The sequence below is a fragment of the Arvicola amphibius genome, chromosome 2 (assembly GCF_903992535.2).
Source record: "Arvicola amphibius chromosome 2, mArvAmp1.2, whole genome shotgun sequence".
Classification (NCBI taxonomy): Eukaryota; Metazoa; Chordata; class Mammalia; order Rodentia; family Cricetidae; genus Arvicola; species Arvicola amphibius.
In genome coordinates this window covers 135267967-135285139 of record NC_052048.2, presented here as the reverse complement: position 1 = coordinate 135285139, position 17173 = coordinate 135267967, and the positions used below count along the sequence as shown (strand labels likewise).

The following is a 17173-nucleotide window of genomic DNA, read 5'->3' as shown; positions in this document are numbered from 1 at the left end:
CTGGACTTCCCTGGCAAATTTTTTTTTTCCAGACAAAATAACCAAACAAAACACCATTTCAGGAGATTGTGTTATCACACTCCACCAAATTACAAAGCCGGCAGTGGTTAAAATCAGAGACACCATCACCCGCGACCCCGTGACCCCGCGACCCCATCACTGTGAGCCTCTACACAGGGCCCAGAACTGCAGAAAACCAAACTACAAAATTCACTTTGGAGAAGGGAGTTCTTTTTCTAATTTTGGCCTTAAGATCGTTTTTAATTGCTTAAAAAATCTGGTGAGTGTTGTGATGGAGGCGGAGAGAAGGGGCTGCAGTTTATAGGCTCAACACATCTGAAGATCAGAGGACTTCCACCTGAAGGGAAAGGGGAAAATGCCAAGAGCAAGAATGTCTTATAAATAAGAGTCTTTCCTCAAGATGGCTGGTTTCAGCTGCACCTGTGGGAGATGTCTTCTCACAAATGGTTTGATTATAATGTCTTTTGTAAAATCGAGTTGACAACCTCCAGTGATTCTTCTTTTACTAAAACAATATCGTAAGAGTCCATGTATTGTTCTAAAAGGTCGTCTACCTAATTAACAGAAGAATAAAAATACAATTAACATCCAGAGAAAGGCAAATAATTTCCACTTTAACCTCATAATATTAGATCTTTAGATCTGTAGTATATATATATTTTATATAAATATATAAAACATTTATATATGTATATATATATATATATATATATATATATATATATATATATATATATTTTCTTTTTCTTTTTGAGACAGGGTTTCTCTGTGTAGCTTTGGAGCCTATCCTAGAACTCACACTATAGCCCATACTGGCCTTGAACTCACAGAGATCCGCTTGCCTCTGCCTCCCAAGTGCTGGGATTAAAGGTATGCACCACCACCGCCCAGCAAAATCTAATTTCATAAAAGTTGTAAAACAAAACATTCTCAAATTCTTTTTTAAAGGAAATAATTTTGTTTCTGATTGAGGTTTTAATTTTCGGAGACACAGTCTTGCTGTCTAAGCTTACCCCTGGCTTTCAGGCTGAGTCCTCCTGCCTCAGCCTCCTGATGAACAGGCCTGCATCACCGTGGCTAGCTTATTCTTTGGATTAGACTCAGGGACAAGAAGTTTTCACATGGGTACTTTTCTCCCTAATAGTTTCTTTCCACTCCAGGGACTCTGACTTTGGGCAACTCTGTACAAGAAACGTTTGGAAACGCATGAAGACAGCTTTGATACTTATGACTAGGAAGTGCTGCCTGCTGCCACTTGGGGACTGTGCCCTCCACAGCTCATACAGTCTGTGCTTCCTATCTCCTCTGTCACTCCAAAGCAGGACAGTAAATACCTTTCTCACCTGCGTTTGGCAACTGACTACAAGGTTTCATCTTACATTTTTCAAGAGAAAATTAAACTACAGCCCCGCACACTCACTCTGTCATTCAGATACCCAATTTTCAGAATATGTTCAACGTTGGCTACGCCGTCTGCCATCCTCAAGTCTCCCTGGGAGTCCCCCAGCAGAATAATGTTGCTGTTGTCTTTCAGTTGGTTGAAATAGTCTGTGTTCTTCAAGGCACCATCGTGTTTGTTGAATACATGAATTAGTTCTCCTTTGAATCCTTTCAGCACTCCCTATGAGATATTTAAACTGCGTAAGAAACACTTTAATATATTTGTTCATGGCATGTATATGTATATAGGCGCATGTGGCAGTGAATATTTGAAGGGTAAGGGGACAACTTGCAGGAGCTGGCCTCCTCCTCCTCCCCTGCGCACCTGGGGATTAAAATCCGTTGTCAGGCTTGGTGAGGAGCACCTTTAAGTACTGAACCATCTCTCTGGCTTGAAATAATAGGTTTTACAAACTCTACTTGTTAGATCTTTTACATTTTACGATTCTAAATAGATGCCACTATTTGCCATATATTTAAATTTGCTTTTGACTTGATTTCAAACACAGAAGCCCAAGACAGGTAGGAGGGCTCAAAAAAAGCATATTCTCTTCTTAAAATGGCAAAACTCAGCTAATCAATAATTCACCTTTTACTTTTCATTTTGTTCCTAGCCAACGGATTCTATTTTATGTTTTTTGCTGTTATTTTATTTTGCTTGAGACTATGTGGCCCAGGCATTGAGCTCATGACCCTACTAACCTCAGCCTTCTGAATGCTTGGATTACATCATTCTCCAATATGCCCAGAACATTTTACAGTATACTCATTGAAAAAAAATGCTAGTATTATTCATATCTTTTTTTTCACTTAAGATGGAGTCTTTAGGGTTGCACTGTTAAATTACTGTCATGTAAGTTTTGTGAATTTTAATATTCGCTTATTAACTTGTTAATAAAACTTTAAGGAGGACATAAAATCTACAATACAATACTGAGAAAGCAAATCTCATTAATAGCCTACTAGCATCATCTAATTTAACAAACATCTACCTGATATTAATAAAGAACAAATGAGGGGCTGGAGAGATGGCTCAGAGGTTAAGAGCATTGCCTGCTCTTCCAAAGGTCCTGAGTTCAATTCCCAGCAACCACATGGTGGCTCACAACCATCTATAATGGGGTCTGGTGCCCTCATCTGGCCTGCAGGTACACACACAGACAGAATATTGTATACATAATAAATAAATAAATAAATATTTTTTTTAAAAAAGAGGTTTCTCCTTAAAAAAAAAAGAACACGTGAATTTACATGATTAAAATAGTTCAGGGTGGATATTAGCCTTAAGGAATGAATTCATATCCTTACATTTTCATCAAAATCCATGAAGTTGGATACAACTTTGACATTTGAATGATAAACTCCAGCTTGACGTATAACTTCTTCAAGCACATCACCAATACCAGCCGAAAATATGAACACAGGGATACCGTGCTGATGAAGTTTACCAAAGAAATTCTCATATCCTTCTCTGCAAGTGGAGACAGAGTGGTCATTAGCAAGATCGATTTCTCTCTCTCTCTCTCTCTCTCTCTCAGAAAGTATAAAACAAAAATTATTTCTACCTACTTCTGCAAATCATATTCTCATTCTAAAATAGTGATCAAGTCAGTAGGACTCTGCCTGGCCATTAGTTCTCACAGTTCCAGTTAGCCATTTTAGACTTACAGCAAGCATGGATAAAAGCCTACAATTTACACCATTTAAAAGCAAGGGGTCAAATCATACCGCGAAAAGCCCTTTAAAGCCCCCTAGGCTGAGCTCGAAGGCCACCTGCCTGAGGTCCTGCTGCTCTGCCCTCCCTACCTCCAGAAAAGCAGAGCAGCAAATTTTGCCTCTTATAACCATATTACCAACAAGTTGAAAAAAACTGAAGGTTGGTGCAAAGTTCTGGAAGTAAGCTTGAAGATTTTCACAAAATTATAACCCAAACACTATAAATAGTGCACACACACGTGTGTGTGCACTGTGCAGTAATTACTAAGTAGACCAAGTTGGCCTTCAGCTGGCTGTGATTCCCCGACCTCTGCCTCCTTAATACTGTAACCACAGGTTTCAACACTAAGCCAAGCCTTCCAAATATTTTACCTATAAACTAAAATGTTTCCCTTTCCTGTAAAGTTTTCAAAGCATAAGAATTCCGAAGGTAGATTCAGAAACACTTCTTAGTTGAAACCTTCCTAGCTTATAATATTTCCTTTAAATTTCAGATCTTTCAAAACTGGTTTCCTAAAGAACTTGAAAATGATAATGGTTACTTAAGTCTATACATTCTTATTTTTTTTTAATTTTGGAGAAAGGAAATACAAACCATCACTTAAATCTTTCAATGCTCTTGTCAAATCTAAATGAACAAATTTCATGCACCTCAAGCTGGCCTCAGACTTACTATTTTATTCAGGATTCCCCTGCCTCTATTCCCCAAGTGCAGGGACTTGTGCCACCATGCCTGGGTTTTAAAAAATGTTTTAAAATTTTATTCTATGTGTATGGGTGTTTTGCCTGCATGTATCTCTGTATATCATGAGCATTCCTGGGGCCCATGGAGGCCAGAAAAGGGTGTTGGGTCCCCTGGAACTGGGTTATAGGTGGCTGTGAGCTGCCTTGTGAGCGCTGGGAATCGAACCCTGGTCCCCTGGAAGAGCAACAAGTGCTCTTATCAGCTGAGCCACCTCTCCATCCCCTTACTGTGTCAGTTTTACTCAGTGCTCAGATCAAACAAAGAGCTGTGGGCGTGCTAAACAGGCACTCTGATAACTGAGCTACACCCCAAACCCTAACAGCTCTAACCTAGAATGGTTTTCTTATCTCACCACTATTCATTTTGTAACACTGATATATTTTAACTGTTTTATGGAATAATGTCATAGCTTATTATGACTAAAATACGTAATCGAATATATACAATAGTTAATTATGTAAACAATAAAAACAACAAAACCCAGGAGACTTACTTGAGCATGACATCAGAGTCTGCCACAATCTCTTTAAGTTTGGCTTTTGGTATGCCTTGTTCAACAAGCAAACCATGTGATTTAGTATACCTGGAATTTATGGCCAGAGGAGGGGAGAGAGACCAGTTAAAATCTTAAAACTATTATCTTTATTATCAGGGAAGAGCTTATTCATTCCACTCCCAGATAAACCTAACTGCAAACAGTCCTTTGTCCACACAGAAATCAGTCTTGGTAAGTTTTCCCAAACTAGCTCCAGTTTTGATTCTGCAGGTGGGCAGAGAAAGCCTCTATTCCACGTTTACTACCACACACAGGTGAGCTGTCCGCACTCCCGACAGCCAATGGGAATACTCCTGGCCTCTTACAAGTTAAAAGCCGATGCTGCCGCTCAAACCAAAAACACTTTCCACTTTAGGGGTTGCTTTTCAGAGGAACTGGGGGACTCCTCTGCACCTCTACATTGGCCAAGACTGTCCTATCCAGGAGCTCCACACAAAGCTCCTCACCATGGTCCCTTCGAATGCTGCAGTTTGAGGAACAACACCGGAGGCCAGGGCTGCATGCTGGGGTGGGTGTGGTGTGGACCCTTCTTCTTTTTCTTTGTTTTTAGATCGTGTCTTGTCTAAGAAGCTTTAAAATAAAGAGATCTGGCTATAAGACTTATGTGCTGGACTTCTTATTTACCCTCACTGCATGTCATCTCAAGACCAGTCACAAACTGTTGGTCTCTCTGTCTTTATTCTATCTGCACATGTCAGCCCCTCGGTGCTCCCAGGGCTCCAGAGGCACTCACCACTCTACCATGTAAGGGAACTTCTCTTCCACAGTGAGGTCGGGAGCGACCTCAATGGCGTAATACTGCTTCTTCAGCTGCAGCAGCTGCAAGGAGAGGCTAACTTAGTGGTGAGGATTAAAGTTTTGTCACTTGCCTGATTACCACAGAAAACAATGCAAAAAATACAAAACAATGAGGCCTTTAAGCTACTTTCCAGTAAAGAACAAAGTTGGAGATGGTTTGATCTTGCTTTACATATAATTACAGACAACTGCAGAAGTCACCTTACTTCCAAGTCAGCAATTCAGAATGTCATGAGAAACAGTGGGAGGTTTACTCTCAGCTCTGCTCTGGAAGGCACTGCGCATGTTAGACAAGTGATCTCTCTGACCTGCCACTGAGCTACAGGCCCAGCCCTAGTTTGACTTTCTATTTTGGGCCCGGTTTTGTGCTGGTTACCCAGGTGGCTTTGAACCTTCAAATCCTTCTGTCTCAGCCTAAGTAGTAGGATTACAGGCCCGAACCACCAGACCTGACAACAAGTTTAGTCCTGAAATCTAAGTAATGAGCTTTGATAGGCACCCTGAGACACCATTAAGATAGAGGCAGGCACCGCAGGAATGCCCTCATCAGTTTAAGGGGGCAAATTAGCAGGAGACTCAAGCACCTTTGCCTTTCCAGTTAACGTAAGGACCCAGAGAGTTGTAATAACAACTTCTGACACTGGCTGTGCGGGCACTGGTTGCACACCCTGTAATCCCAGCACTTGGGAGGTCAAGGAAAGGGGAACAGAATGTTTTCCTCAGCTAGCCAGTGAGTTAAAAGCTAAATGAGACACCCTGTCTTGAAGAACAAAAAAAGCCAAGATGGAATTTGTACAATAAATTTGATATTTATTGAATACTTAATGTGCCATATATAACTTAAAAGCACTCAGCATTCATTTCATTTCTTTTGGGGGATGGAGGTGGGTGGAGGATTAGGTCTCACCATTTTGCTAAGGCTGGCCCTAAACTTGAAATCATCTCCCTTCAGTACTCTAGTCTGGGAGTACATGCAGATGCCATCATGCCTAGCTTTTGACATTCATTCCTGTCTGAATAATTAATCAGCTGAGGCAATGAAGGATTAACTATACATTTGAAATATTTACCTTTTCTCGACATTCATCTGTAACAAGTTTACAGTTGTCAATGATATCTAGAGAGAGAGAGAGAGAGAGAGAGAGAGAGAGAGAAACAGAAAGAGAGAGTGAGTGCATAGCATAGGCATTAAAGAAAATATTCTGGTTGATGCTACCACTAATAAAGATAACTTGCTTCTTCTATTTTTAAATACCAAGTCAATTACTGTGGTTAGTGCATTTCTGGCTGCAGTGCTATATTTCAAATGGCACCGCTACAGGAGGATGGCTTCAGATCTGAGATCTAAATAGTGATCCTCCACCTCAGCACTGTGCTAACAGTTCAGCGGCTGCCATTTTCATCTTCCTTCTTAATAAACAGAAGCAACAGATACACCCCAAAATACATCATTTTCCTGTTCTTTCTGTTTTGAGAGAGGGTGTACTGGTTAGTTCTTGTTAACACGACACAAACTATAGTCACCTGGGAACACCAAGAGGCAACACCAATTGAGGAACCACATCCAACACACTGGCCTGTGCCATGTCCATGGGGCATTTTGCTTGCTCAATAACCGATGTGAAAAGGCCTAGCCCACTGTGGGTGATTCTACCCCAACAAGGGTCTTGGGTAGAATAGGAAAGTAGGCTGAGCAAGCATTAGGAGAGCAAGCTAGGAAACAATATTCCTCAAGTCTCTGCCTGCTTGAGCTCCTGTCTTGGATTCCCGATACGCTAGACCATAACTGTAGCAAAATAACCCTTTTCCTCCCTAAGCTGCTTTTGGTCATAGTGTTTAGCAAGAGGAACCTAACTAATAAACAACATTTGATAAATGTTAACTTTTTTAGGTTATTGCAAAATTTAAATTCTTTCAAGTATTTATTGGGTAATAAATAGACTATACACAGTGAGAAATATTTTGAAGTCTTCATCAATTCCCTTTACTTCTAAAAGCACACATAAAAATAGCCACGTACGTAAGGGGAGTAAAAACAATTTCTCAAAACATAACAAGAAAAACAAAGTTTCCTCACTTTTAATATCAAAAGCAGAAAAGAAAAACAAAAGTCATTTCATTGATAAGTATTTCCAATTAACATTCATTTACTTAAGAGCATCACACTTACTATGACATGATGGGCATCTTCTCCCATTGTAGGAGAACCTACTTAGTGTCATATCAAAGTCTGTTATAATCTGTGAGAAAAAGGAGAAGGCAAAATGTAAATGAGTGCACCACAATCACAGGCTCGCTGTGCTAACCAAATGCACATCTGGAGCCTTTCCACTGAGCTGCCTGGGAAGTTCCTCATCTAAACCTGCAACACACTGATTTGAGTGATTACTTCTTCAATTAAAAACTCTGTGTGTGTGTGTGTGTGTGTGTGTGTGTGTGTGTGTGTGTGTGTGTAGAGGACAATTTCCAGGAGTCGGTTCTCGTCTTCCATCTTGCTCTGCTGGGGTCTTGTTTCTGCAGCCCTGTTCTGAATACTACTTAAAGAGATAATGAATTAGCAGCTGGGCAGTTCAATAGCAAAGGAATTCTTATAATGAAGTTGGACTAAATAACTGTTTCAGCTCCTTCACATTTAATCTGTGATTTTCTACTTCCTGGGATAATACATGCTCATGATCTTGGGAGTTGGAAGCAAACAAAAATCTAGAAGACAACAACAAACCATAAAAATCCCAGGCCAATAGTGAGAGAGAACATGTAACACTCAACTATGCCTTCATAAAGTTACACTTTAATTTGACAATGACTCAGTTAATTAAAATATAGAATAACTTGAAACTGTACTCTTTTAAGTATGACTCCTGAAATGGCTTAATATATGTGTATAGTATTAGTTACCTTAGAACTTAATATTAAAGAAAGGTCCAAGTGACAGGCCTGGCAGAACCCAATGGAAGAATTAGTGATAGATAGCACGGCAAGGTCTAGAGTTTACTCTCCAGCCTGCTCCATCACGGCTCTAGTGCTGTCTCTGTCTCAAGGCCATTATTTTTTTCTTTGTTTTGAAGTAGAGTATTTCATGGTATTTAGACCAACTCTAGGTGACAGATTTTAGATTTTACACTCCAAAAGTATAGGCAAAAAAAAAAAATTCATTACTAAGGTTTTGTCAAAACAGGAGAGTAATAAATGTGCCTTCCCCCTGCAGTTTATCCATGCCCCGCAGCACCCCATCACTAGCCACAGACAGATGAGTCTGCTCCAACTCTCCATTCAATACACTTTGATCATACTCTCCCCTCAACTCTTCCTAGACCCTCTCCACCTCCATGCTTTTGTGTGCTCTCTCCCAATAAGCAAACCAAAAATCAATACAAAGAACCTAAAAAGACGAAAATACAAAACCCCACCGAATGTGGAGTCTGTTTCCTGTGACCAGCTCCAGGGTGGGTGCCCTGGAGCGCGGCCTCCCCTCTCCCAGCTGCAGTCACTGAAAATCCGCGCCAGGGTTTTAAAAAGCTGGATCACCTGAAGTTTGGCAGCTCCTCCTTTAATGAGACCACAGATGATTTCTTCTACTCTTGTAGGATTCTTGATGCGCACTGAGCTTTTCTGAAATTCCGGCATCTAAATGTGAACAGAAATGAGCACCTTTACCTCACTTTCCCCAATTCAGGCACCACCAAGAAACTTGTATTAGAAAGTATAAAAATGCTGAGGTATTGTTTTAAAAAAGAAAGTCACCATATAAAATTACCATTTATATACACAGAAAATTTACAACCTAACTAGTTTCCATCTAGAAAATTAAGATAAAGTCACCTAGTGTGGAGGCACAAATCTGTAACCCCAGCAACTGATGCTGAGGCAGGAGGATCTTATGTTTCAGGACAGTTGGGAGTACATAGCAAGAGCTTACCTTACACAAAGAAACCTAACAAAGAAAAATCCCCGCATTTATGGTTCATTTACTCTATTAGAAAATATAATTTTTACCCCTTGATCGAAGAATGGATAAAGACAATGTGGTACATTTACACAATGGAGTACTTACATACAGCGGAAAAAAATAATGACATTATAGGCAAATGGAGGGATCTAGAAAACATATTGAGTGAGGTAACCCAGACCCATAAAGACAAATATAATATGTACTCACTCATAAATGGCTTTTAGACATAAAGCAAAGAAAAATCAGCCTATAATTCACAATCCGAGAGAACCTAGACAACAAAGAGGACCCTAAGAGAGACATGCATGGATCTAATCTACATGGGAAGTAGAAAAAGACAAGATCTCTTGAGCAAATTGGGAGCGTGGGGATCATGGAAGAGGGTGGAAGGGGAGAGGAGAAGGGAGGGGAGCGAAGAAAAATGTAGAGCTCAATAAAATCAATATAAAAAGTATATTTTTCTTATATAATTATGCAGGTAATGAGCTTCTTGGAATTTATAGACCATAAAAAAACTGCTTGTTATTAATCAATATAGAATCCGAGAGAATACCTGAACTTTGTGATAGACATATTTCTTAAGGAACGGTTTGCTTAAGATTTAATTTGAGTGTGGTACTGCCCACCTTTAACCCCTCCACTTGGGAAGCAGAAGCAGGTAGATCTCTGAGTTCAAGGCTAGTCTGGTCTACATAGCTGGTTTAGGCCAGCCAGGGCCACATTGTGAGGTCCTGTCTTGGAAAACAAAATAAAAATCAACAAGATCTCACTAAGGCACCAGCTATGGTCTTACCTGCTCAGCATGTGGAGGTAGAAAGATCACTTGAGCCCAGAAGTTTGAGGCCAGCTTTGGCAACATAAATTGGTCTCAGTTTTAAAAATTAATTAAAACTTAAGAAGTAAAGTATGTAATTTAGTAAACATAGGTTCTATGCAAATATCCCACCATACTATGTAAGATAAGCATTGTGCTGGATAGCTTTATGTCAACTTGGCACAAGCTAAAGTCATCTGAGAGGAGGGAGCCTCAATTAGAAAATGTCTCCATTAGATCAGGCTGTAGGCAAGCTTGCAGGACATTTTCTTAATTAGTGATTGATGGGGGAGGGACCATTCGTTTGTGAGTGGTCCATTCCTGGGCTGGTGATGCTGGATTCTATAAGAAAGCAGGCTGAGCAAGCCACCAAGAGGCACCCCTCTATGGTCTCTGCATCAGTCCATGTCTCCAGGTTCCTGCCCGGTGTGAGTTCCTGCCCTCGCTGCTTTTGATGATGAACTGTTGTATGGAACTGTGAGTGAAATAAACCCTTTCCTCCCCAAGATGCTTTTGGTTATGGTGTTTGATCACAGAAATAGTAACCTTAACTAAAACCAGCAACGAGGATTAAAATTTTATTTGCATTCATATTTATGCTTTAAAATATTTCTGGCAGAAAAAAGTCACACAATTATTCCTTATAAATTTTTGCAACAGATAATTAAAATATCCCTAAAATCTGCAAAGTTGTTCTAAGATCATTGAGTCTTCTCCTTATACTGTATCCCAGATAATGCACTAATTCTTCTCAGCATATGAACAGACTTCTTTCAAAGTAAGACAACAACTAGAAAATACCTGGGATTTATGAAGATTTTAGGGTTGCTCAACATTTTTATATTGGTGCCATTTCTTGTTTGAACCCTATCACGAGTTGAAAGACTCTGACAGGAATCTTAACTTCAGGAGGACATGATGACTGCATGACAATGTCTTGGAAAAGTGACACAGAAACCATGATTATTCACACTATAATGCATAGCAGGAGCAAAACGTTCCTTAGAAGAAACAACTATCATAAAGTTCAAGATTCTCTGGGTTCTGTTTTCACTACTGGCAAACAAGTAGTATGTCATGCTCTCAATCTCCAGTGGACAGCCTTCTTCCCACTGTTATCACCAATACTAACGGGGTCCATAGACACCGCTAGACTTAGGTTTTTATTTCCGGAGACTCTGAACAGATTAAGTCTGTCAGGTTCCATGTTGTTCCTACATATACATTAGAGTTAAAAGGCAACAAGCCAGGCGGTGATGGTGCACACCTTTAATCCCAGCACTCGGGAGGCAAAGGCAGGAGGATCTATGTGAGTTTGAGGCCAGCGTGGTCCACAAAGCAAGTTCCAGGACAACCAGGGTTACACAGAGAAACTGTCTTGACCCCCACCCACCCAAAAAAACCCTCTCCTCCAAAACAAAAAAGCAACAATGACCCCAGCACCCAACCAAAAGACCAGAACATTTCCCAAAGACTGGAAGATAATGACAGAGGTATACAGGAAAGGGAAACACATTCAAGCCCTGCTTGTGAAATACCTACAGACCAGAACATTTCCCAAAGACTGGAAGATAATGACAGAGGTATACAGGAAAGGGAAACACATTCAAGCCCTGCTTGTGAAACACCTACATTTAACTGGGCTTCCTCACCTCTTCTTTTTTTGTTTTTGTAGGGAAGGAGAGATGCTGGGAATTAAGTCCAGGGATTCTCAAATGCACGAGTTCTACTATATCTATAGCCCATGAACACTTTGTTTTAAAAGCCGTATCTTAAAACAATGATAGGATCACCTGCAATGTACCACATCTTGGTACTTTAACGGTAGACCAGACCTCATGAGTCTTATGAAGGGGGCAGGGGAATGGCTCAGTCCATAAAGTACTTGCTGCACTTTATGAGCTGGGATCCTGGGCTTGTTCATTAGCATGCATAGCAGAATCAGTTAGCTTCAGATTCAGTGACAGAAAGACCCTGTTTCAAAAGAGTAAGCGGGGAGCAATAGAAGATGATACCCAAAATGTTGATCTCTGGCCTCCACATGTATGTACACGCAAAGACCACACCCAACAAGCCTCAATGGACATAATAAATACTGTATGTCTACTTTGTAAAACACTCCTGCTAGAGACTAGGCATGATGTGGACTGAGTTAACGACCTAATTTAAGGACCAATGCCGTCTTGGAGGACCCCTTCTGCAGCTCCCTTACAAAAAGCTCAGCTGAGAAGAGCATATCCTTGATTCAGTAACTAAACCCACTGGAGCTGTGAAATGGCTCAGTGGTTAGGAATGTTTGCTGCTTTCGCAGAGGATCTGTGTTCCCAGTAGCCATGTTAGATGGCTCATAACTGTAATTCCTCCTTCAGAGGATTTTAAACCCCCGTACCTGCACTTACATGCAAGTACTCCTCCTACATACACATAATTAATTTTTAAAAATCTTAAATAACTCATTATAGCGAGAGTTAAACAAAGGATTATGTTGCCACAACATTTTCACCAAGAAAATGAAGCAAGGTTCAGCTAACAAGAATACCTGGGTCCAGTGCTTCATGGCCAGTTGGATCTCTGAGTTCAAAGCTAACATGGTCTACAGACCAAGTTCCAGGACAGTCAGGGCTACCTGGAGAAACTCTTATTTCAAAAATGGCTCAGAGGATAAGAGCACTGGCTGCTCTTCCAGAGGTCCTGAGTTCAATTCCCAGCAACCACAGGGTGGCTCATAACCATCTGTAATGAGATCTGGTGCCCTCTTCTGTCCCACAGGGATACATGCTGGCAGAATATTGTATATAAAATAAATAAATAAATCTTAAAAAATCAAACAAAAGAATATTAACTAATATAGACCACTTGGTGGCACCTATGAACCACCCTGTTTCTAATCAGAGCTTTACCTACATTTTATATTTGGTATATATAGAACATTTTTCCTTTTTAAAAATTATCAATTATGATAACTGTTACCCTTTTATTTATTTTCAGTAACAAGCAAATTGAAAACTCAAACTGCTTCAGAACTTTCGCAGGCTATTATAAGATCTTTTTTTTCTTAATTATTATACATCAAAGAAAACCAATGGCTGGGGCATCATCCGTGCCTGCGACTCTGAGAAAACACGAGCATCCATTCCAAGCAGACACTCAGTGAGCACCCGAGGGCTCTGGAGGAGCGGACGGGTTACAACAAGGAAATGACTGGCATTTTATTTGCACCCTTTCCAACACTGAAGGGTGGAGGATGAAGGTGTTAAGAAATACAGGACGGTGGCTATGGCTCACGGGTAGAGTCTTAACCTAACATCTATAAAACCCTGTGTTCAATCCCAACAAAAGAAGAAAGGAAAAAACACAGACAGACAGATACAGATAGACACACCACACTCCTTGGCTGAAACACAGTTTAAGCTGATATACACTGAATCAAACATTACAGGGTTTATTAAAATGTGCATTTCTGCCGGGTGGTGGTGGCACACACCTTTAATCCCAGCACCTGGAAGGCAGAGACAGGTGGATCTCTGTGAGTTCGAGACCAGCCTGGTCTACAAGAGCTAGGTCCAGGACAGGCACCAAAGCTACAGAGAAACCCTGCCTCAAAAAACCAAAAAAAAAAAAAAAAAAAAAAGTACATTTCTATGGCTTTATGTACTAGTTAAATAGTGAACAAAATAGTATTTATTTACTTACTAATTTATTTTATTTTATTATTCTTTTGAAGACAAGGTTTTACTGTGTAGCCCTGACTGGCCTGGCATACGCTGTGTGGCTTAAGCTGGCCTTGAATTTGTGGCAACCCTCCTGTGTCAGCCTTTAGAAAACTGGGATTACAGGTACATGCTACCAAGTCTGACTCCAAGGAATTTTATCACGGGGAATGTGGAAAGCTGCTGGTATTTCCCTAGTGTACTTGGACAAGCTCTTTCCATGGCCTCAGGACCACCATACACAGAAGACAGCTGCTTCCTGGGCCTTCCAGGAACTCCACACACCTTCTGTCATAGGCAAAGTTGGCGGGTTCACACCATTATTTATATAACACTCACTAGCCCAGCTGGCTTCAGACTAGTTGTGTAGCCAAGAATGACCTTAAATTCCTGATCTACCTGTTTCCACCTCCCCAGCAATGGGATTACAAGTGCGGACCACCACATTTGAGTTTTATGTGGTGTTGGGGCCTGAACTAAGAGCTTCCTGCATGCAATGTAAGTCCTTTACCAACTGACTGACAGCCCCAGCCATTTTGCACCCTTTCCTTTTCTTAATTTTTTTAACATTTGCTTGCCTGCCCTGCCTGACTCCTCATCTGTCCGTCCGTCCATCCATCCACGTGTGTGCATAGCTTAGAGGACAACTTTTAGGAGTCAGTTCTTTACCTACACCACAAGGATCCTGGAGATTAAACTCAAGTGTCATGCTTGATGGCAAAACCCCTCACCCACCGAGCCTTCTCGCTGGCCCTGAATGCCCGTCACTTTAAACTACACTTAAAATATTTCATTCTGAATGAATAGCTTACACATGAAAGTGCCAAAGAATACAGAAAAGAATGGGAATCAGGCTGTGGTAGGGTATGCCTGTGATCTCTGCCTCAGGAGACAGAAGCAGAACCACGGTCATCGTTGGCTACAAAGTGACTTTAACCAGCCTGAGTCACAGAGACCCAGACTCAAAGAACAAAACCAAACTATACATACATGCACACAGACAGAAAGGGAGTAAGACGGATGTAATGTAGGCATGGTGGCACATGCCTGTAATCGCAACATTACCCCTCTCAGGGCTGAGACAGGAGGATCTCACATTCCTGACAAACATACACAGGTAGACTCCATGTTCAAAAAAGGAATAAAAACAAAACAACAGCAACAACAAATTCACCAAAACCTAGCCATCATTTTATGTTTAGAAGAACTATAAAATGTATTATATTTCAAGCAAAATCATTTCAAAGTCAGTTCAGTAGGTACTTGAGATTTTATCATTTGTGTGCCCAGCATCATGAACAAAGTCCTATAAAATTTCAGTCCCACAATTGCATAGTTAAAGAGGGAAAAATGGAGAAGATACACCGTTTACAGGTGGAGCCGGAAGGACTTGCATACCCACCATTTTCAAAAGGTCAGCAGACTCCTGATTAGTCATTTCTTGGTTATTCAATCTTCTGCATTTCCCCAGGTGATGTCACAGCAAGAGAGGGGGAAAAAAGGTACACGTGACACACTTGCAGTTGAGGCTCTTACTATATGCTAGTGACTACAAAGACAGTATGTTAGTATGACTTAAATACCAAGAAATTGCAGGCTGCTTGCTCAGCAAAGGATTTCCTCTATTTAGTAAAAATTTTAGAATGAAAGTATTATATTAAGATTTGGAAACTCCTACGATCTAAAATAGCACTGATAAGTTTGAATACAGAGGTAAAATGGACTACATATTTGCAATAATAGACTTTACTGCAAGATTTGTGACACCTATCTATCTACATGCATACATACACACACAGGTCTAGGTTTGCCTTGAACTCCTGGGTAACCTTCTGCTTCAATCTCCTTCTGTTGTGGAGTGAATGGTGTGAACCACTGTGCTGGGCTTTATATATTATCAATACTTTTTCTACACAAAGGGTAAAGCCCGTGAGAAAAGTGTGTTGCTAGTGCCAAGTCTACAAAGGAATTAAAATAAAAGAAGAAACATAATATACAAAAGTATTTTCCCTTCAAGTTTTTCAAAACTATTCATTTATCTATTCTCCCTACAGTGTCTAGTTAGTGTGCCCGCAAGTGTATGTGCATGATGTCATCCACTTGAGTGTGGGAACCCACCAGTGGTTAAATGTCTAGAGAAAAGTGACCTCGTCCAGCAGCCACCAATTGTAAGTAGCTCCTCAGTTAGAGGAGTTTGAGAGAGCCCTTCCCCCTCCACGCTAAATTTTCTTAAGTCAAAATCTTTCTGTGTGTAAAAATCTGTGTTGTGTTTGCCCTTAGGAAAGTGTCAAATAAAATGAGCAATTTTTTTTGGAGGTTGCTGGGTAAGTTTTATATCCATTAAACCAAAGGAAAATACACCTTTTCATTATTCTGGTTTTGTCCTATAGTATAAATCTTAGAGACAATTACTAATTTTTCCCATAATGACTTTATTTTTACTTTACTCTAGGTAAGTAAAAATATAATGATCAAAAAACCCTGTTTTGAAACAGCTAGGTAGGGCTGGTGATGTAGCTCAGTGGTAGAGGACTTGCCTAGAATATAGTCCTGGACTTGATTTCAGCATGGCATAAAAACAGAAATAAATTAGTGGGAGCTGAAGCCACACTACTCTGGCAGAGGATTAGTTCTGTTTCCAGCACCCACATCAGGCCCTTCACAACTGACAGTGCTGGTTGCCTCCAAACTAGTGGCAATCCTCCTGCCTTATTGCTGCAGTTACTGGGGTTATAGGCAGACAACCGTCACACTCGGCAGCTGCCGGTTTTTACTAATTCACACATGCTCTGCCAATGTCAACCCGGCTTTCCTTCTTCCGAGTGTTCACCAGCATGACCAAATTTAACCTTCGCTCATGGAAGTAAACAGCGCCGTGTCCAAACCTCACTTTGAGACCTGTGTTGTGGTGAAAGTGTAAACACACACAGAAAGACAAAGTTGCCGGCATTCTGGGACTCTCTGAAAGAAGATACCGACCATCACGGCTGAGTATTTTTAACCAGCGGTCTTGTAAGCCTACACCTGCTGCAGATAAAGGTCCAGCTTGTTCTGCCAACTGTGGCAGATGCTTCAGAGGAGCTGCTGGAAAAACAGCGAGCACAGAAGACACATTCAAAAATAGAACGTGCTCCCCTTGAACTATGAACTCTCTTTGAAGGAAGCTGTAGAGTCTTTACATCTGGAATCCTGAACTCTGAACTAGAAAAAACGGCAAACTAGAAAACAATTCCTCTGTGTACTCTTAGTAGGAGCCTCAGGCTTCTAAGAGTGGTAACGTAAGGCTGTGCAGAACAAGGCTGAAGAACGAAGCAAGAGGTAAGGACGTAAGTTTGTTATGTAAGAATGTTACTGCCTGTCATTCTGAGGCTATAGTTGTTGGTGTTGTTTTAATCACTAAGATGGGTAACCTGTCTATGTT

At 40.7% G+C, this 17173-nt stretch overlaps 1 protein-coding gene across 2 annotated transcripts in view; it reads right to left on the bottom strand.

Annotated features, from left to right (window-relative positions):
* Positions 1-232: 232 nt before the first annotated feature.
* Positions 233-17173, bottom strand: part of Nt5c3a (5'-nucleotidase, cytosolic IIIA) — a 36950-nt gene continuing 20009 nt past the window's right edge. The window contains exons 2-10 of one of the 2 annotated variants that reach the window (XM_038319842.2): positions 15155-15209; positions 8805-8903; positions 7447-7516; positions 6347-6393; positions 5212-5297; positions 4416-4505; positions 2770-2932; positions 1442-1642; positions 233-575 (exon numbers count right to left, since the gene is read on the bottom strand). In XM_038319842.2, coding sequence (XP_038175770.1) covers positions 474-575; positions 1442-1642; positions 2770-2932; positions 4416-4505; positions 5212-5297; positions 6347-6393; positions 7447-7516; positions 8805-8903; positions 15155-15190 — 894 coding nt within the window. In that variant the 5' untranslated portion in view covers positions 15191-15209 and the 3' untranslated portion in view covers positions 233-473. The remainder of the gene's footprint in view (positions 576-1441; positions 1643-2769; positions 2933-4415; positions 4506-5211; positions 5298-6346; positions 6394-7446; positions 7517-8804; positions 8904-15154; positions 15210-17173) is intronic. The other variant, XM_038319841.2, reaches the window with a different exon arrangement.